We start from the raw sequence: 25960 nt of genomic DNA, 5'->3' as shown, positions 1-25960 counted from the left end.
CCGTACAGACTTTCTGAGGTTTTTAAGCTAAGCCTCCTGATTTAAGGTCTGCCATTGCACCACCTATTCCCAGAGGTCACCCCTACTTTTACGGGACATGTCCAATCCTTTCCTCTCTAGGAAAAGGTCCCAGGCTTTGAGGGCCAGTCTTAGGCAGGGGCGACAGGGGTGGTTGCACGGGGCCTCGCACTCATCTCTGGCACATCTGTCCTTCTGCCTCGGAACACCTCCCTGCTCCATACCTTAATAAGTACATAAGTATTGCCGTACTGGGAAAGACTAAAGGTCCATCAAGTCCAGCATCCTGTTTCCAACAGTGGCCAATCCTGATCACAAATACCAGGAAAAATCCCCAAAAAGTACAAAACATTTTATACTGCTTATCCCACATTTCAGTAGAGAGCATCTGGCAGTGATTTTCATATCCTGTCAGCTGCCGAACCCAAAGTCTCCTCGCTGCTGTGTCCCACCCCCTTTTGATGTCACTTCCCGCTTTCGCAAGGGTGGGACGCAGCAGCGAGGAGACTCTGGGCTCGGCAGCTGACAGGATATGAAAATTGCTGCCGCTGTCTGCCACTCTCTACTGAAACGTGGTGGATGCATATCAAGGTACGGAGTGAGGTGGTGTTCCGAGAGCTCTAAACCTCCTTTTAAACTGATGCATTATGGGTTATGGTGGCAGGCACAGGCAACTGAACTAGTCTGCACAGGGCCCCACAATTGCTAAGACCGGCCCTGCAGACTTGTATGCTCTTCTCTGCCAATGACCTCTAGGCTCATGTATCCCTGCCACACCCCTGAGCCAGTCACTGTCCTCATTACTGAAGCTTCAGCCAGATCTAAAATGAATTGCTCCAATGCCTTCTGAATTACGTTGGCAAAAAGATCTTGTCAAATATCAGGTAAACTGGGACAGGAAGTCGATGCTTATTCATTGTGGATCCGGCAGCCAAGCATCTCATGCATCCAGAGACCAATTTGTCTGTCAGTTCTGTAGAAAACACAGTTCAACAGATTCAAATGTACTTAATTCTGCGGAGGAATAATGTTGCACCAAAAAAGGCCATTCCTGGATTAAGGGTGGCTCATTTGTCAATACCCTAATTCACTGTGCATAAAAGCTAATGGAATAGAAGGACTTGCTGAATGGGGGGGCGGGGGGGGTGACACATTCCCCACCTGCACATCTATCAAATTTGGGCTCTGTTCCCTGCCAGACCATGATAACTCCATAATGTCACAATGACACTTGCTTGCTTGTCCACAAAGTGCAGAACTGCCTGATGAACCAGGCAGTTGTAAAACAAAAACAGAGGGGTCTGAGAAGGTTCTGATGTGGGAAGCAAATGCCGCAAATCGCCAGTGCCCAAAGTTTTGGATGATGTTATTGGGTAACCCCCCACCCCCACACACTCTGCATTGAATTCTTGATAAGTGCAGATTCTGTCTAGTCAATTGGACATTGTGCAATGCACCATGACCTTCCCAAAGCTGAGTTAAGGTCAAATTCATAAGATGATACACATGGGGTCCATCATGCAGATACATTTTTGGAATACAGATATGGTACTTAAACTTTATTAGATTTGTTAGACTGCTGTAGCTGTCTGTGCAAAGCAGAACGGTGTACGTAACTAAAACATAAAGAAAAAGGAAAGGAACTCCAGTTATTGACAGAAAAGATATATTATCACCCGGAAGAAAACAAACAGTGGAGAAATATTGTCACACAAAGAAAAGTATAATACATTCATGCAAAGGAAAGTACAACATTCCAACATCTGGAAAACTCCTGAAAGCCCACTTCTTCAAGGAATTGTTCTTCGATGAACCCACTTAATCTAGTTCAACGCCGGCCAACGCGCCACAATCTAGAAACACTGACAGAACTGAACCCTGTCTATGTCCGATCCTAAAATGCTCTTTAACATTTCCAAAATAACCTGACTGTAAGCCACAATGAACCTACACTAGGTGTTGGAAAATGTGGGGGTACAAATGCCGAAATAAATAAATAAATCACACAACCGAGAACAACGGTTGATTCAACTAACCAACTGACAGCAACTTCCAGACTATGACCGCAGAGGACAAGGCTAAACTATACATGAAAGACTCGTTCCCATTGGAACAACCCTGAATGCAAAGTTTATACTGTCCATCACTCTTATGGTGGATAGAATGGTCCGAACGCACTTTTGGAACTTAACTAGCCTTTCTGGAGGTCGTTGTCAGATCATCTCTACTCAGCCCAACTCAACACCTGAAAATGTCACTTATTAGTAGCCCTTAATTTTTATCTTGTGACAACGGGCTATTAAAGCTTTCAGTAGCCAACTGAAAACCCCACTAAAACTATTTTCATGCATGGGTTGGTGCAGGTATAACTGGAAAGTGACCCAATGGATGAGTATATTAGGGGTGGGTATCTGTTTGCAATTATATAGGAAATGTCACTGCATGTGGAACAGAGGATTTTAGCGGTATACAAGATCTGTTTTGAATTGAATTGAAAAGCTCCTGCCGATGGTCCAATGTCATAGCAAGCGTCAACGGTGGAAGCAGCAGCATCTGAATTCATTATTCTTGGAAATGTCACAAGCTCGGGCTTTGCCAGCAATGGTGCTGAAGAACAGGCAGTCTAATCTCCCTAATTGCATTAAAATAAAAGCAGGATAAGGGAACCTTTGCAGCTTTGATTGACTGGGGCTGAATCTGACTAACGATGCTGTCATTCTGGCAGCCCTTATCTGAGCGAATGACGGCTGTCACATTATAATTACTCTCTTGTCTTCTTGTCCTCAACAATTATTTTGCGTTGGAAATAAAAAGAAAAACCTTTGGACAGTTAGAAGTTGCAGAATTGATGTTTCTCCCTTTGTTAGAAACTGGAGAGGAACAAGTTTTCACGAGGAGAAAAGATTTGCCAGGATGTAAAAAATGGATGTCTTCCAAAGAAGACGAATTTGGGAGGCTTCATGACCAAGGTTTTTCACCTTTTACAGTACAGGAAAGAAAGGATTTGGCAATGAAAAATACTTTCCAGTTTAAATATCCATTAAATACGTTTGGTTAAAAAAAAAGATTTGTACAAAGATGTATTGTAGAAAGGGAACAGAAATGTAACTATAACACGCCAGAGAAACACTTTTCAGTCAATTTTATGTATGTTCCATATTGTCTTAGAATCATATTTCTAAGGTATATTGGTCTCCACTATCTACAGTGATCAATATTTGAGGACAATTTTCATCATCTATCCACACTAGGACAAAGAAAAACAGCAGACGCGCGCCAAAATTGAAATTACCGCAAGGCCATGCGGTAACCGGACGGTAACTCCAATTTGGCACACGTTCGGCATGTGTGGGCCTTAATTTGTACACTGCCGTGCCGTGTGCTCAGGAAAGGCAGTAGATCAAACTCGATAAACCTTCAAAAACGTATTGTTAGTTTAAACTAAAAAGCAACCATCTGAAGCTACATAGCAGAGTTTTAAAAATGCATAACAAAACAAAACAAAACGCAGGACATCTGTGACCTAAATGTAGGCCAGACTAACTTTGCAAAGGACAAAACGGTTCAGTATAATGAGATTATTGACCCATGTCAAGCAGAAGATGCTTAAACATGAGAAGGTCTCAATGTATCTCAGACCCACACCAGGGCACAACCGCAGATCAATAGAATACACCACTGATAAATGATTTTTAGGGAAAGCGTAATCATAGCATTCAGTGATAATTTGTTGTCAGTTACAAAATATAATGCAATTTTAAAGCTTCTTTCATTGTTTCCAAATACAGCATAGGAAGAACAAGCTTGCACAAGGGGGATGGCTTTTGTTGGTCTTTACTTCGTTACCTTTAATGGCTGAGTAGGTGGCTTTTCTTTGTACCAATAATGTCCCATAGACAGGATCGAATCCACACTCGGTCTCTTAGCTTCAATTGCTTCTTCCGTTTGCTGAGGAAAGAGGACAGTAAGAATTTAGTTTTCCTGCGTATCCTACTGACTTAAAAGTCCTTTACATAGTAACATAGTAACATAGTAGATGACGGCAGAAAAAGACCTGCATGGTCCATCCAGTCTGCCCAACAAGATAAATTCATATGTGTATACCTTACCTTGATTTGTACCTGTCTTTTTCAGGGCACAGACCGTGTAAGTCTGCCCAGCACTATCCCCGCCTTCCAACCACTGGCTCTGGCACAGACGGTATAAGTCTGCCCAGCACTATCCCCGCCTCCCACCACTGGCTCTGGCACAGACGGTATAAGTCTGCCCAGCACCATCCCCGCCTCCCAACCACCAGTCCCGCCTCCCACCACTGGCTCTGGCACAGACCGTGTAAGTCTGCCCAGCACTAGTCCCCACCTCCCAACCACCAGTCCCGCCTCCCACCACCGGTTCTGGCACAGACCGTATAAGTCTGCCCAGCACTATCCCCTCCTCCCAACCACCAGCCCCGCCTCTGGCACAGACCGTATAAGTCTGCCCAGCACTATCCCCGCCTCCCAACTCCGGCTCTGGCACAGACTGTATAAGTCTGCCCTCCACTATCCTTGCCTCCCAACCACCAACTCCTCTTCCCCCCACCTGCTCCGCCACCCAATTGAGGTACAATATATGAATTTGGGAGGACTTAAAATCTTTTCTAGCACATTCACTGACCTGGGCGAATAAACTGAATCACATCTTATGCTGAACACATTTTGGTAAGCAATATTGCGGAAGGGCTGATTGATAGGGTTTGCCTCTTTGTGAATGACACAAAAATCTGCAACAGCATAGACACCCCTGATAGTGTGGTGAGGTGGGACCTAGCGAAACTTGGTCTGGAATTTGGCAGGTAAGATTTAATGCTAAAAAATGCAGGGTCATGCAATTTGGGCTACAAACCTCGAGGGAGTGGTACAGTTCAGGGGCTGAAATACTTCTGTTCGTGAAAGAGGAGCAAGATTTGAGGGTTATCAATTATGACGATCGTAAGGTGGCGAAACAAGTAGAAAAGCTGATGGCAAAAGCCAGACGGATGCTTGGGTGCACAGGGAGAGGACTGGCCAGAAGGAAAGAGAAGGTAATAATGCCTCTGTATCTGATGAGACCTCAATTAACGCTTCCTTTACAAAGCCACACTAGCGATTCCCACGTGACATACGAGAAGAAGCCCATAGGAATTGAATGGGCTACACTGAGAATCGGTAGCATGGCTTTGTAAAAGAAGCCCTGAGAGCAGGGGCGTAGCCAGACTTCGACGGGAGGGGGTCCAGAGCCTGAGGTGAGGGGGCACATTTTAGCTCCTCCCCGGTTCCTCCGACCTCCCCCCCCCTGCGCCGCCACCACCACCAACTTTGACCCCCCCCTGCTGACGACCCTCTAGACTCCCCCTCCCGCCACCAACCCTCCCCCGCCACCGCCTACCTTTGCTGGCGGGGGACCACAACCCCCGCCAGCCGAGGTCCTCTTCTTCCTTCATTCTGTTTCTGAGTCTGACATCCTGGGAGGGGGGTCAAGAGGGTCATTGGCAGAGGGGTCCAGGGCCAAATCTATGGGGTCCCAGGCCCCCATGGCCCCATGTAGCTACGCCCCTGCCTGAGAGTACTGTGTATAGTTCTGAAGGCTGCACCTTCAAAAAGATAAAAACAGGACGCAGAGGTCAGCTACTAAAATGGTCAGTGGTTTTTGTTATGTAATCCTTTATTAAGCTGGGGATTACTTTCTGTGGAGAGTCACTGGGGGAAGTGACTGGGAGGTCCCCAGGTGGGAGGAAGCCCAGCCCAAGGAATAAAATGCAGAGAGAAAGTGAACTGAAAGAAAGAGCCACAGGGGAGGTGGAATTAGTTGTTAATAAAATACTTGCCCTTTGGGAGGGGGCCGCGGGAGTTGAGTTTGGTTTGCATCTGTTGGTCTTTGGTTGCCTGCAAGCCCCTGCCAAGTTGAGGGGTTGAGGCTCAGGAAAACCACAGCTGTGACACAGAAGAGCTACGGGTGGGCAGTGGAGAGACCCAGCCCGGGAGCGTGGGATCAGAGCCAGGGAGTGTCCATTCCATTACCAGGGTGAGCCAAGTCAACGGTCACCTTGGAAGGAGGTCAAGCCAGGAGAGTCTGGACCTGTAAAAGTGAGGAGCACAGCCATTGGGACTCTAGTCTCTGGGAAAAATTTGGACCGGAGTCTGTAAAAAGTGTAAATCTCCCTTATGGTCTATTTTACAAGGCGCTCTGAAAAAGGGCTGAGAATACAGGAGTTCCCTCAGGGGAACAACTTATTAAAAGATTGCACCAAGTGATGGAGATTTTATGCAGTTGGAGTGTTCCTGTGGTATCAAGTCGAAGAATCAACTATTTGAGATTTAAGCTGCTGACTACGGAGTGGTCAGTTTGGATTTTTACACAGTACAAGTGTCTTTTAAACCTGACTAAATTAACAGCCAGCCTTGTCTCTCATAGCAGCATTGGACTTGTGTTAAAGTTTCTGGGGGAGAAGAAGGTAATCCCACCCATTAACAGTTCTTTCCCCAGGTGGAGACACCACGCCCTAAGTGAGTGAATGAGTCAGTGAGAGTCCGATGGAGTCTGTCGTTCTCAGGGGCTCCAGTCCATATGGACCCTGAATCCAGAAGTGCCCAGGGAGAGGGGAATTACAGTTATAAAGCATATGGGGACAGATTTAAGATCTCAATATATATAGTTTGGAAGAAAGGTGGGAGATATGATTGAGACATTTAAATGCCTATGAGGCTTATTTTCAAAGCACTTTGGGAGGCTAAGTTCCATATGTTTCTATGGAACTTTGGGAGGCTAAGTGCTTTGAAAATAAGCCTCTATGTGTCATAAATGCACAGGAGGAGAGTCTCTTCCAATTGAAAGGAAGCTCTGGACTGAGGGGGCATAGGATGAAGGTGAAAGGAGATAGACTCGGAAGTAACCTGAGGAAATACTTTTTCATGGAAAGGGTGATGAATTTATCAAATGGCCTCCCAGTGGAGGTGGTGGAGAAAAAGACTCTATCTGAAGCTTGGGACAAGAATCCCAGAGGAAGCAGGGGATGGGTGGGTGGGGGGGGGGGGTTCTTGTTGGATCCTGGTGGTCGTTGGACTGGTCATATGAGTTGCTTTAAGGAGAACCCCATTTGTTCCTACCCCTAGTGACTCCATGGTCAAAATGGCCATCATGACTTCTAGTGATAGTCTTGTGGTACTAGCAAGGACACTGGAAACATGCCGGCTGGTACCAGAAGCAATGCAGGTGCCTGCTGATATTCAGTGTCAACACCCAGATACCTAACTAGGAAAATTTAGGACTCTTCTGCCTGCTTAAATTGCTTACAATACCAGGCAAAAATGCACGTAACTGCCATTGAAGTGTAGAATTATGCACCAAATTGTCATCTAACTTGTATTGCACTATTTGGAATGAAGGAGACAATGACTAGTAAAAAGAAGTCCTAAGAGCCTCGATACATCGGTTATCAAGCTCTGATTAAAAATCCCAGCCTTTTGCATTTCCTTGCAATGAATGCATTGATACAAGGTACACAATACATGCATGGCCACGCTGAATAGCTTTTAAGATTAGGGTAGTAGCAAAACAGGAAGAGAACCTCTACGGAAAAGCAAACCAAACTAGAAAGAAGTAGAGGTTGACCGAACGACAAGCCAACTGAGGAGATTTTGTTTTATTCAAAGCACTAGGAGAAGGATCCGACACAGGCTGCGTTTCGGCGGGTAGAACCGCCTGCCTCAGGGGTCACAACAATATTCTCTATAACTAGAGCGACTAGTTTTGTGCAGATTCGGTGGTAGAAACAGCAGTAACCACTGAGCAATGACTGTATTGCCTTTCTTCTTTCACACGGACCTTGCTCTGAACAGGAACAGCACTCCCCAGTCTCTGGCTCAGCAACTTGTTGGGAGGTCCTGTTGAAAGTTACTGAGCCAGAGACTGAGGAGTGCTGTTCCTGTTCAGAGCAAGGTCCGTGTGAAAGAAGAAGGGTGACACAGAGGGGCATAATCGAACGGCGCCGGCCAAATAGCTGGCCGGCCATCTTCGGGGCCAGCGCCGCAAGGGGGCGGAGCCAACCGTATTTTCGAAATACGGTTGGAGCCGGCTAAATCGATCGCCAGGTGTAGAGGAGTTGGCCGGCTTCTTTTTTCAGCCATAATGGAAACCGGGCCTGGCCATCTCAAACCCGGCGAAATGCAAGGTATTTGGTCATGGGAGGAGCCAGCATTTGTAGTGCACTGGCCCCCCTCACATGCCAGGACACCAACCGGGCACCCTAGGGGGCACTTCTAAAAATTAAAATAAAAAATAACAATAGCTCCCAGGTACATAGCTCCCTTACCTTGTGTGCTGAGCCCCCCAAATCTCCCCAAAACCCACTACCCACAACTTTACAACACTACCATAGTCCTAAGGGGTGAAGGGGGGCACCTACATGTGGGTACAGTGGGTTTTTTTTTTTGGGGGGGGGGTTGGAGGCCTCCCATTTACCACCACAAGTGTGACAGGTAGGGGAGGGATGGGCCTGAGTCCACTTGCCTGAAGTGCACAGCACCCACTAAAAACTGCTCCAGGGACTTGCATACTGCTGTCAGGGAGCTGGGTATGACATTTCAGGCTGGCATAGAGGCTGGAAACAAGTTGTGGGTTTTTTTTGGGAGGGAGGGGGTTGGTGACCACTGGTGGAGTAAGGAGAGGTGATTCCTGATTCCCTCCGGTGGTCATTTGGTCAGTTGGGGCTCCTTTGTGTAGCTTGGTCATGAAAAAAAAGGGACCAAGTAAAGCCGGCGAAATGCTCGTCAAGGCTGGCTTTTTTTTCCCATTATTGTGTGAAGCCGGCCATCTCGTGAGCACGCCCCAGTCCCGCCCCTGTCCCGCCCTGCCTTCACTACCCTACCGACACGCCCCCTTGAAGTTTCGCCGGCTCTGTGATGGAAAGCAGTTGGCACCGGCCAAAATCGGCTTTCAATTATACCGATTTGGCCGGGTTCAGGAGATCGCCGGCCATCTCCCAATTTGTGTCGGAAGATGGCTGGGGATCTCTTTCGAAAATGAGCTGGACAGTCATTGCTCAAAGATTACTGCTGTTTCTACCACCAAATCTGCACCAGTCGCAAAACTAGTCGTTCTAGTTATGGAGAATATTGTTGTGACCCCTGAGACAGGTGGTTCTATCTGCCGAAACACAGCCCGTGTTGGGTCCTTCTCCTGGTGCTTTGAATAAAAGCATTTGCAAGCAACATCTCCTGAGTTGGCCAATCGTTTGGTCAACCTCTACTCCTTTCTGGTTTGGGTTGCTTTTCAGATTGCCAGTGCTGCTGTTCTTTTCATTGTTTTCAGAAGAGCATTTCTCGCATTCGATTCATGCATCAAGTGCAAGGTCATGCATGTGGGAAAAAAGAACCCGAATTATAGCTACGTCATGCAAGGTTCCACGTTAGGAGCTACAGACCAAGAAAGGGATCTGGCTGTCATCGTCGATAATACACTGAAACCTTCTGCTCAGTGTGCTGCTGCGGCTCGGAAAGTGAATAGAATGTTGGGTATTATTAGGAAAGGTATGGAAAACAGGTGTGAGGATGTTATAATGTCATTATATCGCTCCATGGTGCGACCGCACCTTGAGTATTGTGTTCAATTCTGGTTGCCGCATCTCAAGAAAGATATGGTAGAATTGGAAAAGATGCAGCGAAGGGCGACTAAAATGATATCGGGGATGGGATGACTTCCCTATGAAGAAAGACTAAGGAGGCTAGGGCTATACAGCTTGGAGAAGAGACGGCTGAGGGGAGACATGATAGAGGTATATAAAATAATGAGTGGAGTGGAACAGGTGGATGTGAAGCGTCTGTTCACGCTTTCCAAAAATACTAGGACTAGGGGGCATGCGAAGAAACTACAGTGTAGTAAATTTAAAACAAATCGGAGAAAAGTTTTCTTCACCCAACGCATAACTAAACTCTGGAATTCGTTGCCGGAGAACATGGTGAAGGCGGTTAGCTTGGCAGAGTTTAAAAAGGGGTTAGACGGTTTCCTAAAGGACAAGTCCGTAAACCACTACTAAATGGACTTGGGAAAAATCCACAATTCTGGGAATAACATGTATAGAATGTTTATACGTTTGGGAAGCTCGCCAGGTGCTCTTGGCCTGGATTGGCCGCTGTCGTGGACAGGATGCTGGGCTCGATGGACCCTTGGACTTTTCCCAGTGTGGCATTACTTATGTACTTATGTAACTGCTACACATTTTTTACTATTTACTTACTTATTATCTGTGGACGCTGGCGTTACCATATTCCTGCCATTTGGTTGGTTATTCATTATCTGGCTAGCCATCAGAAGACACGGCCACAGAGAATATTTATAAGGCCTGGACCCAGTAAGCATCTAGCAGTTATTCATAACACTACTCTTGCCAGTACAGGAAATTAAACCCTTTAAAGACTTTGGTAGCATTGTCAGTATAAGTCAGACATATGACATAGATGCTTTTCAATATCTTTAAATGTCACAAGGAATATTAAAATACACAGTTGCTTCTGCAACCTTTCAGGGCAATTTTCTAAAAGGAACATTTGTTTCTTGAACGTGATACTCTGGACACTGCTGCATATCAACCAACCATTTTTTTCCGGGCATGCTCCAGCAAGGGATCTGGCTTTCTGAGGGGAGATAGAACTGAATTAAATGAACATTTTAAGCATGGAGCTTAATTTGATCCCTCATCCAGGACAAAACAAAGCAGTAACTCAAGTTAGGCTCCATAAATTATTCTGCTGCAGACTGGGAAAACCATTAATTAACTAAAACCACAGCTCCGACCATTATGAGGATCTGAAAAAAAAAAATTCTAAATCCACTGAAACTACATAGCATATGATATGCTTATTATTGTCTGACGTTCTGAAACAAAACTCTGAATTGAAAGTCTCAGAAAACCACTGGGGTGGTGGTGGTGGGGGGGGGGGGGGGGGTTTCTAACCCAAAATTCCATTTATTCCAGGCTGACCTGATAACTTTGGACTGGAGTAGAAACACTGCTAAATGCCTCCGTTATTGCTTTCGAAAACTCCTAAAAATGAACCAAGCTCCAATCAATTAATCTGTTCAGCACAGCAGCAGAGAGCGCTAACCACGTCTGGCACAGACCCAGTAATTGATGTAAATGCCATACTGTAGATAGAGCCTTGAATGAGCTCCCTAACCAACTATGAAAGAGTAATTAATCTGGAATTCACACAATGCTTTGCAGTTTATTCAGTAAATCTGCACCATGGGATAGATTCAGCGTTCGTGTTTAGCAGTTTTATTGTGGAGAATTTCTGTAGAATTTAAGACTTCCCTTCCAGAGTATCTATACTTCCTTTCCCCGTAAGCGTAGGATCCTTTTCAAGCCTTATCTGTCATTCATGTATTAGGACTCTTGTTGACTGAAACACATTAATGAACCAACGATGAAGACTAATTTAGTTTTTCAGTGAATAAACTCACAATACATGATTAACATGAAGAGGAGACACATAGTTGTAGACGGTCTGCACAGCTGGTGCATTGAGATCATTGTCACGAATGCAAAAAAAACCCAACCCTTGATTTTTGACGTGCAGCTTAAACTGCAGGAAAATATTTGTATTTCTGCAAGGGAAATTTCATGCCATTCGTACAGTATATGAGGTTGAGCTTAAGTTCCTCAAGATCCTGCATGAAAGCAGATAAGAGCGAGAGGTTTTTTCAAGTTGAGGTCATAGGCCAATTACACGGCCTTCTGACCTATGGACATATATGGAAAGGAAATGAGTTATGCTGGAGAATAAGTGCATTGGTTATGAAGAGGACACATGGAAATGTAAATTAACTCCCTGCATGCTTGTCATTTCACATTTGGAAAGAGTATCACACGCTTTCACGATGCCGGTGAAATCTGGTGATAAGTTACAGGATAGGATAGCATATTAATGTGACACCTGATTTGCAGTACTGAGGGGTAAAATCCTACACTACGCTTTATAGTTTATTTCGATTTAATATACCATCCTTACTGCACACACCACAGAACGGTTTATATCATAAAATCAATAAAAGAACGGAACAGAAGAGGAACTCCTTAGTAAGACAGGAAAGTAACCACTCCTGCAGCATCATGAGTGGCAAAAGGCAAAGGGACATAACAAATCAACACAGTACAGGTCAGTGGATTCGAGTTACCGGATCACCAAGAGCTATCTGGTCCCCAAATGACTTCCTAAATAAGTACATTTTTAGATATGTTTGAAATTTGGGACAGGAGAATTCTAGGCGAACTTGAGTAGGAAGCGTGTTCTAAAGGAAGTGGAGGAGTGGCCTAGTGGTTAGGGTGGTGGACTTTGGTCCTGAGGAACTGAGTTCGATTCCCGGCACAGGCAGCTCCTTGTGACTCTGGGCAAGTCACTTAACCCTCGATTGCTCCACATAAGCCGCATTGAGCCTGCCTTGAGTGGGAAAGTGCAGGGTACAAATGTAACAAAACTAAAATAGATACTATTGGAGATTCTACATGGAATGTTGCTACTCTTTGAGATTCTACATGGAATGTTGCTACTATTGGAGATTCTACATGGAATGTTGCTACTATTGGAGATTCTACATGGAATGTTGCTGCTATTGGAGATTCTACATGGAATGTTGCTACTATTGGAGATTCTACATGGAATGTTGCTACTATTGGAGATTCTACATGGAATGTTGCTATTCCACTAGCAACATTCCATGTAGAAGCCTGTGCGGCCACATTGGTGATCTGCAAGGGCCAACTTCTACATGGAATGTTGCTACTATAGGAGATTTTACATGGAATAGTGGAGATTCTACATGGAATGTTGCTACTATTGGAGATTCTACATGGAATGTTGCTATTCCACTAGCAACATTCCATGTACAAGGCTGCGCAGGCTTCTGTTTCTGTGAGTCTGACGTCCTGCACGTACGTGCAGGACGTCAGACTCGCAGAAGCCTGCGCGGCCACATTGGTGATCTGCAAGGGCCGACTTCTACATGGAATGTTGCTAGTGGAATAACAACATTCCATGTAGAATCTCAAATAGTAGCAACAGTGGAGGAGTGGCCTAGTGGTTAGGGTGGTGGACTTTGGTCCTGGGGAACTGAGTTCAATTCCCACTTCAGGCACAGGCAGCTCCTTGTGACTCTGGGCAAGTCACTTAACCCTCCATTGCCCCATGTAAGCCGCATTGAGCCTGCCATGAGTGGGAAAGCGCGGGGTACAAATGTAACAAAAAAAAAATAAGTAGATGAACACAACCCACATAATAAATGCACTGAATTACTGAAACAACACAGCATCAACTTGTACTCCCACATAAAAACTTAAAAATATCCAAGTGCCCAGAACGTTCCTCTTTATAAAGGTGATGGTCAACAGGGCCAGCCAGTCAAAGTAGAAATATATTGGGTGGTGAAACCCTTTAAGGGTTAACCCTTTTCAATTATGCCCAATGGCTCAGAAAACTTCAAGGGCACATTATTTCAAAAGGTTCGTCCACTAAAGTTTCTGCAACCAGCATGGCATATATTACACCGAACATTAAAAAAAAAGGTTACTTGTGTCATCCAGCAGCACAAAATGAGGGAACTTGCAGCTAGATTCTATATATGGCATAAAAAAATCAGGTCAGACACAAAAGAGAGGGTAAAACAGCATACGGAATAATACAGAAACAAAAAAGCAACACTGAGCTTTCAGGATTGAGATGATCAAAGTCTCTTGTTTATTAATTGACGGATAGACCCGACACGGGCCGTGTTTCGGCGCACTGGCGCCTGCCTCAGGGGTCTAGACATAAAATAACAAAAAACAAACCAATACATATCATCATACATATCATACATTCATATGTAGTGCACATATAAAATGAACTTATTACATACAGATACTTCACTTTAGACTTGAATGTGACATATGTATAACAAATAAATTAAAATTATACACCTAATAAGAAACATATGCATCCTAAAACATGTACTGTATTTTTCGGACTATAAGACGCACCGGACCATAAGACGCACCTAGGTTTTAGAGGGAAATAGGAAAAAAAAAATTTTTCCTTTTTCCCTCCTCTAAAACCTAGGTGCTCCGGTGCGTCTTGTCCGAGTTCGGGATCGCCCTCCCCTACTCACGTCACGCGATGTTCCCTGGTGGTCTAGTGATGTCGGGGCAGGAAAGAGCCCCCTCTTTCCTGCCCAGCGCGCTGCTCTCCGTCCTCCTGTATGTATGCTGCCTGATGGTCTCGGCGAGTTTCAAAATGGCCACCGAGACTTCAATTCTCGGCGGCCATTTTGAATCTCTCCGAGACCGTCAGGCAGCATACAGGAGGACGGAGAGCAGCGCGCTGGGCAGGAAAGAGGGGGCTCTTTCCTGCCCCGACATCACTAGACCACCAGGGAACATCGCGTGACGTGAGTAGGGGAGGGCGATCCCGAACTCGGGGGGAGGGCGATCCGAAATCGGACCTCACTACCTTCGGACTATAAGACGCACCCCCCATTTTCCTCCCAAATTTGGGGGGAAAAAAGTGCGTCTTATAGTCCGAAAAATACGGTATATCTAAAAACATTAATAGGAATGTCTATTTGGTTTGAAACCACATGCGCACATAACAAAGGAATAATAAATCAATTAGTTTAAACAACCAACGCAATATATTTCAAAGACCGGTCAATATCGTGAAAAGTATATATAATTAAAAATTCATATCATTAAAAAATCACATTATTAAAACATATATTTAAAAATTGCATATATTATCTTTATTTCTATATGTCTAGACCCCTGAGGCAGGCGCCAGTGCGCCGAAACACGGCCCGTGTCAGGTCTATCCGTCAATTAATAAACAAGAGACTTTGATCATCTCAATCCTGAAAGCCCAGTGTTGCTTTTTTGTTTCTATTAAAAAATCAGCGCCAAAATAAAGAACTATTCTTTAAGCCGCGCTTAAAGTTAGGCACGGTTTATAGAACAGCGCTTACAACTGGAAATCGTTCCTAACTCTTGGTGAGGCCATTTGCACCAACTGAAACGCAGTACAAGTGTGTGTGTCTAAATTAGGCGCATATCCCCATTATTCTATAACAACGCGTGTTAATTTTAGGAGCGACCCCCACGAGCCTTCCGTTTCTGCACCCCCTTTGACAGATCATGCATGTAAATTTACATGTCTAAGTGACAATTAAATCAGTTAGTGCCAATAATTGCTTGTTAAAAAGCCACTTACTAGCACAAATTAGCTCATTATTCAATTAAATTGCACGCCCGAATTTGTGCACGCAATTTTTTGGTGACTTTTAGAGAATTAGGGGGGTTGATCTACACATCGACATTTTGAAGTGTTTATGTTGTAGTTTATCAATTATACCATGTTTTTATTACTTGTTTGTGAATTAAATTTTTCCTAGCTAGTTCAATTTGATCTACTGAAGATGTTGATTCGATAGGACAAACGAAACCTAGATGCCTTGCAACATGATACAGAAACATCGTCCCCACAAAATATGTCGACATTTGTGATGAAAGCCTGTCAGTAATTCTACATATTTAACAGAATAGTCCGACAATAAAAGCACTTGAATCACCGTATTTCAATAGCTTCAAAAGACCATCGCAGTGAGATGAAATATGTCTCGTAGTGTTTGGAAACCCATCAAGTTTTTAACTACTGTGATGAATAGAAGGCAGCAACTTGCGCATAATTTCCCAATAAATTAAGAAAGTGAAAGGTTTCTAAGGAATAAGTCATCCTTTTACGAAAGACAGTGAGTTATATTCATTCCTGCATTTAAAGCTACTTGTCAGTTAAAGGGCCTCACAGTTACCGACAAGATGTAACAAACTCTCTGCTACCAAATGTCCAGAGCATTTTTGATATTATTAAAATTAAGCCACGGTACAGTTTGTCATTGACATCGATGTCCTTGAACAAGTGTCACATTTTAATTACCGTGCTTATGAAATTACATTTAGTTATGACCAGATATAACAAATACATTGCATTGATTCTAATCCATCTGGGGAACCACGCACAGAACATTAAAGAGGAAAACCAAACTTTAATTTTATAAACTTCTCGCAGCATCAACGCTTTTCCATTGATCAGAAGATGTAGGCAGAATTAATGGAGTAGAAATTACATTTTTGAGATTGATGATAGGATGTTTCAGGCTAGTGATCATTTTCAAACAAAATGCACAGCTGCAAAGTCCACTGTTTACCAATGTTTTCTGCTTCCGATTTTAATGGAACATTTGAGTGGAGAGATGTAGTAGCCATGTTAGTCCACTTTTAAAGGTAATCAATAGAAATAGAATAAAAGAAAACAGAGAATAGAAAATAAAATGATACCTTTTTTTATTGGACTAAATATATTTTTTGATTAGCTTTCGAAGGTAGCCCATCTTTGTCAGATCAGAAATAAGCAAATGTTGATAAATAACATAAAGGAATCCTTCACATGCTCATCTTTTTTTTAGTTACATTTGTACCCTGCACTTTCCCACTCATGGCAGGCTCAATGCGGCTTACATGGGGCAATGGAGGGTTAAGTGACTTGCCCAGAGTCACAAGGAGCTGCCTGTGCCTGAAGTGGGAATCCAACTCAGTTCCTCAGGATCAAAGTCCACCACCCTAACCACTAGGCCACTCCTCCACTGTTGCTACTATTGGAGATTCTACATGGAATGTTGCTATTCCACTAGAAGTCGGCCCTTGCAGATCACCAATGTGGCCGCGCAGGCTTCTGCTTCTGTGAGTCTGACGTCCTGCACAGAAACAGAAGCCTGCGCAGCCTTCTACATGGAATGTTGCTAGCGGAATAGCAACATTCCATGTAGAATCTCCAATAGTAGCAACATTCCATGTAGAATCTCCAATAGTATCTATTTTATTTTTGTTACATTTGTACCCTGCGCTTTCCCACTCATGGCAGGCTCAATGCGGCTTACATGGGGCAATGGAGGGTTAAGTGACTTGCCCAGAGTCACAAGGAGCTGCCTGTGCCTGAAGTGGGAATCCAACTCAGTTCCTCAGTTCCCCAGGACCAAAGTCCACCACCCTAACCACTAGGCCACTCCTCCACTGTTGCTACTATTTGAGATTCTACATGGAATGTTGCTATTCCACTAGAAGTCGGCCCTTGCAGATCACCAATGTGGCCGCGCAGGCTTCTACATGGAATGTTGCTAGTGGAATAGCAACATTCCATGTAGAATGTCCAATAGTAGCAACATTCCATGTAGAATCTCCAATAGTATCTATTTTATTTTGGTTACATTTGTACCCTGCGCTTTCCTACTCATGGCAGGCTCAATGCGGCAGGCAATGGAGGGTTAAGTGACTTGCCCAGAGTCACAAGGAGTTGCCTGTGCCTGAAGTGGCAATTGAACTCATTTCCTCAGGACCAAAGTCCACCACCCTAACCACTAGGCCACTCCTCCAAAGTTGCTACTATTTGAGATTCTACATGGAATGTTGCTATTCCACTAGCAACATTCCATGTAGAAGTCGGCCCTTGCAGATCAGCAATGTGGCCGCGCAGGCTTCTGCTTCTGTGAGTCTGACGTCCTGCACGTACGTGCAGGACGTCAGACTCAGAGAAACAGAAGCCTGCGCAGCCTTCTACATGGAATGTTGCTAGTGGAATAGCAACATTCCATGTAGAATCTCCAACAGTAGCAACATTCCATGTAGAAGTCGGCCCTTGCAGATCACCAATGTGGCCGCGCAGGCTTCTATATGGAATGTTGCTAGTGGAATAGCAACATTCCATGTAGAATCTCCAATAGTATCTATTTTATTTTTGTTACATTTGTACCCTGCGCTTTCCCACTCATGGCAGGCTCAATTCAGCTTACATGGGGCAATGGAGGGTTAAGTGACTTGCCCAGAGTCACAAGGAGCTGCCTGTGCCTGAAGTGGGAATTGAACTCAGTTCCCCAGGACCAAAGTCCACCACCCTAACCACTAGGCTACTCCTCCACTCCTTCCATTCAGTGTAAAAAAATGTGATGAAGGGTGCTATATTGGAGAAACAAGCCAGATAAGTACATACATAAGTACATAAGTAATGCCACACTGGGAAAAGACCAAGGGTCCATTGAGCCCAGCATCCTGTCCACGACAGCGGCCAATCCAGGCCAAGGGCACCTGGCGAGCTTCCCAAACGTACAAAAGTGACAAAATATGGGAGGGGCCTGGTCCGGTCCGGAGGGACTAAAGGAAAGCAAATTAGGAGGTAAGATCTAATTTCTCCTTCCTTAGCGTCCCTCCGGACCGGACCGGACCAGGACTGGACTGATGGGAAGTACCAAAGCAGTAACCTTAAGGGAGGGACCCTTTCAAACCCCTAAGCATCTCCGAGTTGCATAGATCACCTCCTGGCGACAATGAACATGTAGAGTGTATATCAATCAAAAGAGAATGAAGATAAGCTCAAAATGGCACCGTACAAAATGTGCACCTAGTGCACCAAAAATCGCTGTGCCAAGGAAAGAACCCCGCTTCTCAAGATGGAGCATATGTTATAAAACTCTCAGGAAATGGTCCCCCAGTGAGTAGACAAATAGAAGGTATGAATTCCTTAATACGTCGAGATATAGTGAGGCCGAAACAACGGCAACCTTACCTGACTAGAAGTACCAAAAGGAAGGACCAAATAGCTTGTAACAGCTCTCTAAATATATAAGATCTGTTTTAATATGTAAAGCATATATAAAGCATATAATTTCCTGTGATCTTGGATGCCAGTAGAAGAGTCCAGACCAGTAAGAAAAAAGTGATTGGAAAAGATGAAAAATGGGAAACTAAGGTAGAGTGAAAAAGAAATACCCAGGTGAAGAAGTACCTCTTACCTAGACGTACTAGCTGATTGGAAAAAAAGAAAACCTGTATGAGAGAAACTTGCAGTCCTGACCCTGCTAGCTGAAGCCATGACTACTAACAACAGTGTCTGAAAGGAGAAAGAAACCTTAAAGGAAACAAGATGATTTTGAATTATCGTGCGAAGAAGAATAACACCCTGTCCCTCTGACAATGTCACTAAGGCACAGAGGCTAAAAGCTGAGAAGAGAATACTGCAACTACAAAAGATGCCATCCTGCTTAGCAAGGCTGAATGCCTGTCCCAGACTGAGAGCATGCACCAGCCTGAGCAAGAGAGAAACAAAGAGGCCGGACTGGGGAAGAGAGAAGGTCCTCTAGAGAAAACAGAAAACCCCCTCGGCTCCATAAAAAGTCAAGATGACAACCTAAAAGGCAGCCTGGTATATCTGCAAGGAAAAAAAAAACAAACAAACATGCTGAAGAAGAGATTTAATTTACATGGCCATCGTATGAAAAATGCCAGTGCCAACCAGGATGTCACCTCTGTGGGACAGCACTTTACAAAACCAGAACACTGTATCAATGATTTTATGGTGAGAATACTAAACGGGAACTTTAAAACAATACAAGAACGTAAGACCTTTGAAGTCAGAATGATTAAATATTTTGACACCCACCAGACAGGACTCAACAACTATCTGGGTTTTTTAGCCCATTATAAGCCATAAAATTCAACTGTTTTGTCCCCCTCTGATCACCATGCATATCTCCCTGTCCCTCATCCTCTCAGCCCTCTCTGTTTACCTACCCAACCCCTCCCTCATCTGTCACTGAAATACTTCGATGTTTCACTTATATATGCCGTTACTTATCAAAATTTGCATATTTCTGATCCGACAAAGAAGAAGGGCCTACCTTCGAAAGTTAATTACAAAAATGTACTAAGTTGGTCCAATAAAAAAGATATCATCTTATTTTCTTTTCCATGTTTTCTTTTGTTTTATTTCTATTGATTACCTAATGGAACTTTTAAAACTGTGTAAAGAAGAGGATTTTTCTGTTCTAGGGAGACTTTTTCTGGCCAAAACAATGTACTATCAGCCGGTCACCCTTCCACTCCTGGGCCACAGATGACGCTGCTTAGCCAGGTTGTTCCAACTACGACTCATGCTCCGTCCACCCCGGGCAACTCTCCGCTCTGATGACCACCTCCGTATCCTCCTTTCATTCAGTCATACCTCAAGGTGTTTTTTTATGAATAGTATTTTCCCAGAGGATGACCAAAGACTTCAGTCATATCTTAAAAGAATTCCTCTTTTATTTTCACACAACACAGTTCACCTTTCTTGCAATACATGATGATATTTCTTCCTTCAACACATAGGCGCCCCGTATAAGAGACTTGGGGAGGCTAAGCCTCCCCAGCCAAATGGTTGATTTCTGTTTGGGTGTTGCGCCTGCCCCCTTGTGCGTGCGTTTTAATTGTTTTACTCCGTTTGGGTGTTGCGCCCGCCCCCCTCGTGTGTGCATTTTAATTGTTTTACTCCGTTTGGGTGTTGCGCCCGCCCTACGCGCCCCCATCGCACATGCGTTTATTGTTTCACTCTGTTTGGGTGTTGCGTCCGTCCTATGCGCCCGTCCTACGCGCGTGCGTTTAATTGTTTTACTCCGTTTGGGTGTTGCGCCTGCCCTACGTGCCCCCCTCACACATGCGTTTATTGTTTCACTCTGTTTGGATGTTGCGTCCGTCCTGCGCGTGCGTTTTAATTGTTTTACTTCCGTGGCAGCGACGTCATTGACATCGCTACCACGGAGAGTACGGAGGTAAGCTCCGCCCCCTTGGCAGCGACGTCATTGACGTCACTACAGAGGTAAGCTCCGCCCCCTTTAGCCTCTCCAAAACAGTTGGCTACCGACCGTCTATGCTTCAACATTAACCCTTGTTAATATTCACAGGGTTACACCAGGATTCCTTCTTTGACTTGTCACATAAAGTTCACATTTCAACCATTAACCCTTGTTAATATCCACCGGGTTACCCCAAGGATTCCTTCCTTGTCTTGCAACATAAAGCTCACAGCAATTCAATGTCATCTTCCCTTTTCTCCACCCAGCCAGCAGTTTCACTCTCTGTTCTGCCTCGATCTCTAGGTTACTTTCTGCCACAGCCTCTTCCCCAACTGTCTCAATTCATCTCTTCCAATACCACTCAGTTTAGGAAAGACAGCAGCCAGCAAACCTCTCACCTTGGCTCCTCTAGACTGAGCCCAAGCAGACACCTCCATTCCTTCCTCCTCCCTCTCCCCTGACTCTTCCACTTTCTCCCATTCCATCACCTCCTCATTCCACTCAGGCTCCACCAGCTGTTCATCATTACCTGATTGGAACTCATCTCCCAATCCTGCTCCTCCTCCCCCACTACTGTTTTGGTTCAGATGCATTATGGGGTCGGTAGTTCCTAGCCTTATCCCTTCCTTCCCCTACTCTTTTACCCACCAGGGGGCGAGCTTCCTGCTCATACGGGACATGTGCTTGCCTCCTCCACTCTTTCTTGGGTCGCTCTCACTTTCCTTGTGACCGTCCTCTCAGTAACCCCCCACAGTACATTGTTATAAAATTCCACAACTACCTAAGGCTGTTTTCTAAGGCTGCTTTACTCCAGTGCGGGAAAAAGTTGCGGCGACCACATTTTAGGTGAAAAAAATCAATGCAGAGTTAGTTCACTGTAAGGGCTCTGAAGTAACTGTTGGGGACATCCCAGCATCTTCCCCCAGAGTTAATGCAGAGATAGGACACGTGCCATGCATTAAGGGGGAGATTCCATACATGGCACCTTAAAAATCAGCGCTGAAATCCATGTCGACTAAGCGTATTCTATAATCGGCGCCGTTGATATTTCAGCGCCTAAACTACGTGCATCCAATTACACCAATGAAAATGTGGCATAAATCCCAGAACGTAGATTTATGCACAGTGGGCCATATTTTATAACTACTCGCATAAATTTCAGAACGGCAACGAAATACCCATTTCCCCACCCATAACCATGCCCCTTTTTGCCTGCATGCATTAGAAGCTTGACTCTTTGTTACAGAATATACGTGGAGGGGCATAATTGAAAGGGACGCCCAAGTTTTCCTGAGGATGTCCTCGCAGGACATCCCGGAGAAGGGGCGGGGAAACCCGTATTATCGAAACAAGACGGGCGCCCATCTTTCGTTTCGATAATATAATATGGTCGGGGACGCCCCAAATCGCGAAATTTAGGTCGTCCTTAGAGATGGTCGTCCCTGATTTTCGGTGATAATGGAAACTGAGGATGCCCATCTCAGAAATGACCAAATCCAAGCCCTTTGGTCGTGGGAGGAGCCAGCATTCGTAGTGTACTGGTCCTCCTGACATGCCAGGACACCAACCGGACACCCTCGGGGGCACTGCTGTGAACTTCAGAAATTGCTCCAGGTGCATAGCTCCCTTACCTTGTGTGCTGAGCCCCCCAAAACCCACTCCCCACAACTGTACACCACTACCACAGCCCTTAGGGGCGAAGGGGGGCACCCAGATGTTTGTGGTGGGTTTTGAAGGGCTCACATTTACCACCACAAGTATAACAGGTAGGGGTGGGTGGGCCTGGGTCCACCTGCCTGAGGTGTACTGCACCCACTAAAACTGCTCCAGGGACCTGTATACTGATGTCATAGAGCTCGGTATGATATTTGAGGCTGGCATAGAGGCTGGAAAAAATATTTTAAACATTTTTTCGAGGGTGTGAAGGGGTTAATGACTACTGGGGGAGTAAGGGGAGGACGCCTATGTGTTAGGCATGCCCCAGTCCCGCCTTCGCTACGCCTCCGACACGCCCCTGTGAACTTTGGTCGTCCCCGCGACAGAAAGCAGTTGAGGATGCCCACAATTGGCTTTCGATTATGCCGATTCGGGCGACCCTGTGAGAAGGACGCCCATCTTGTGATTTGTGTCAAAAGATGGGCGCCCTTCTCTTGCGAAAATAAGCCTGTTAGCGAGTTGTGTGCCTCTATTCTAATCAATGCCAATTAGTGCTCATGATTGTTCGTTAAGTGTTGTTATCTGCGCTCATTAAGGAGCCCTTTTACAAAGGTGCGTAATGGCCTACACGCGTCCAGCATGCGCCAAATTGGCATTACCACTCAGCTGCTGCGTGCCCCGGGTGGTAACTCTGAATTTGGTGCGAGTCGAAAAGATGCAGTAGACGGCAGTGTGCATGCGCTGCATGCCTACCACCCAGGTATTTATTTGTTGCATTTGTATCCCACATTTTCCCACCTCTTTGCAGGCTCAATGTGGCTTACATTGTGCCGCAGTGGCGATCGCTGCTTCCGGGTTCAGAAATACAAAGTGATATTGCATTATAGTTCATAAATGATAAGGTAAATTACAGAGTAATTCTGCCTTGAAAATCATAGTAAGAGAGTAGATTATAGGGTAAGGTAGATGATCAAATATAGGAAGTTCATATCCTGCATGAGAAGTAGAGTGCTAGTGAGTAGTGCGTAGCGTTCATTAGTGGCTGCGTAAATGAAGCAGTCGAGTGTAAGAGAGTTCCATTTTGTCTCGTTTTGGTGAACTTTCGTTTTCTAGTATTTAGGATGGGTCATTGTGGTATGCTTATTTGAACAGGTTGGTTTTCAGTAGTTCTCAGAAGATTGTTAGGTCATGCATTGTTTTTATTACATTTGGTAGTGCTTTCCATAGTTGCGTGCTTATGTAGGAGAAGCACAATATGTCTCTTCAATATTGAACTATTTTGGGATCTTGCCAGGTATTTGTGACCTGGTTTGGCCACTGTTGGAAACAGGATGCTGGGCTTGATGGACCTTTGGTCCGTCCCAGTGTGGCAATACTTATCTACTTATTCTCCAAACAGTTTACAATGTAAGTGGATACTTGAGGCAGCCAAGCAAACCTACTGAGACCATGATTTAATGCAAAGGGAGAGGAAGTGACCTCATGATAAGTATAGGAGACAGAGAACTGGGGGAATCAGGATTCCAGTCCTGCTTCTGCTTCTTATAATCTTTTCAAAGTCACTTTACATCACCTGTTTTTGCTTTTGTTCAGTCCAGTATAAGCAGCAACTAACTGGTAACAACATTTTAGCCTTAGTGTCTTTAAGACGTATTTTCAAACCACTTAGACTTACCTATGGAACTTTGTAAGTCTAACTGCTTTGAAAATGAGCCCTTTTTTTTCTGTAGCAGTAATGCAAGATCTCTATGCAAATATTTCAATATCACATATAAATATAAAATAGCGCATGAGACCTTACTGCTAAGTCAACGGGTGGCAGTAAGGTTTCAGGCCTAAAATGAACGTGCGCTGGTTTTTATTTTGCTGCATATCCATTTTCCCGCCCCTTAAAAAAAGGCCCATTTTCCAGGACCTGGTACAAACTGGCCCGGCATGTGCACAAAAGACGCGCTCACACTTTCGCAGGCCAATTTTTGCCGTGGCTTAGTAAAAGGGCCCATAAGCTTGTTAACTTACACGTGTTGTTATAGAATCTGCTTGGATTTCAGCATGGATCTAGGCGTGCTATATAGAATCCTCAAGTAAGTGCATTGAAGATGACGTGGATGCACTGACCAGGATACTGGCATATATGCATTGTGAAGAAGCTCAAGATAACATTTCATGAGTACATAAGAACATAAGTATTGCCATACTGGGAACGACCAAAGGTCCATCGAGCCCAGCATCCTGTTTCCAACAATGGCCAATCCAGGTCACAAATACCTGGCAAGATCCCAAAAAAGTACAAAACATTCTATACTGCTTATCCCAGAAATAGTGGATTTTCCCCAGTCCATTTAATAACGGTCTATGGACTTTTCCTTTAGGAAGCCGTCCAAACCTTTTTTAAACTCCGTTAAGCTAACCGCCTTTACCACATTCCCTGGCAACGAATTCCAGAGTTTAATTACACATTGAGTGAAGAAACATTTTCTCCAATTCGTTTTAAATTTACCACAGTGTAGCTTCATCGCATGCCCCCTAGTCCTAGGATTTTTGGAAAGCGTGAACAGACGCTTCACATCTACCCATTGAACTCCACTCATTATTTTATAGACCTCTATCATATCTCCCCTCAGCCGCCTTTTCTCCAAGCTGAAGAGCCCTAGCCGCTTTAGCCTTTCCTCATAGGGAAGTCATCCCATCCCCTTTATCATTTTCGTCGCCCTTCTCGGCACCTTTTCTAATTCCACTATATCTTTTTTGAGATACAGAATTGAACACAATATTCGAGGTGCGGTCGCACCATGGAGCGATACAAAGGCATTATAACATCCTCATTTTTGTTTTCCATTCCTTTCCTAATAATACCTAACATTCTATTTGCTTTCTTAGCTGCAGCAGCACACTGAGCAGAAGGCTTCAACGTATCATCAACGACGACACCTTTCTTGGACCGTGACTCCTAACGTGGAACCTTGCATGAAGTAGCTATAATTCGGGTTCCTCTTTCCCACATGTATCACTTTGCGCTTGCTCACATTAAACGTCATCTGCCATTTAGACGCCCAGTCTCCCAGTCTCGTAAGGTCCTCTTGTAATTTTTCACAATCCTCCCACGATTTAACGACTTTGAATAACTTTGTGTCATCAGCAAATTTAATTACCTCACTAGTTACTCCCATCTCTAGGTAATTTATAAATATGTTAAAAAGCACAGCACAGACCCCTGGGGAACCCCACTAACTACCCTTTTCCATTGAGAATACTGACCATTTAACTCTACTCTCTGTTTTCTATCTTTTAACCAGTTTTTAATCCACAATAGAACACTACATTCTATCCAATGACTCTCCAATTTCCTCTGGAGTCTTTCATGAGGTACTCTCTCAAACACCTTCTGAAAATCCAGATAGACAATATCAACCGGCTCACCTTTATCCACATATTTGTTCACCCCTTCAAAGAAATGTGAAGGGGTGATAAGACTCCTAGGGTTAGTACACAAACCCTGATAAGAGGAGTGGCCAGTGACCCAAAACCTAGAGCCCCTCATAGGAAGGAGGTGTAATGGTATCAGTTTAATTGTCAGGATTATTGAAAT

The 25960-nt window shown here is 44.6% G+C and overlaps 1 protein-coding gene across 2 annotated transcripts in view; it reads right to left on the bottom strand.

Annotated features, from left to right (window-relative positions):
* DMD (dystrophin) overlaps positions 1 to 25960 on the bottom strand; it is a 2615032-nt gene that overhangs the window by 640937 nt on the left and 1948135 nt on the right. For both annotated transcript variants that reach the window (XM_030202363.1, XM_030202359.1), the window contains one exon: positions 3865 to 3966. In XM_030202363.1, coding sequence (XP_030058223.1) covers positions 3865 to 3966 — 102 coding nt within the window. The remainder of the gene's footprint in view (positions 1 to 3864; positions 3967 to 25960) is intronic.

This window comes from Microcaecilia unicolor, chromosome 4 (genome assembly GCF_901765095.1).
Source record: "Microcaecilia unicolor chromosome 4, aMicUni1.1, whole genome shotgun sequence".
NCBI classification, from domain to species: Eukaryota; Metazoa; Chordata; class Amphibia; order Gymnophiona; family Siphonopidae; genus Microcaecilia; species Microcaecilia unicolor.
This window is presented reverse-complemented; position numbering and strand designations above follow the sequence as displayed.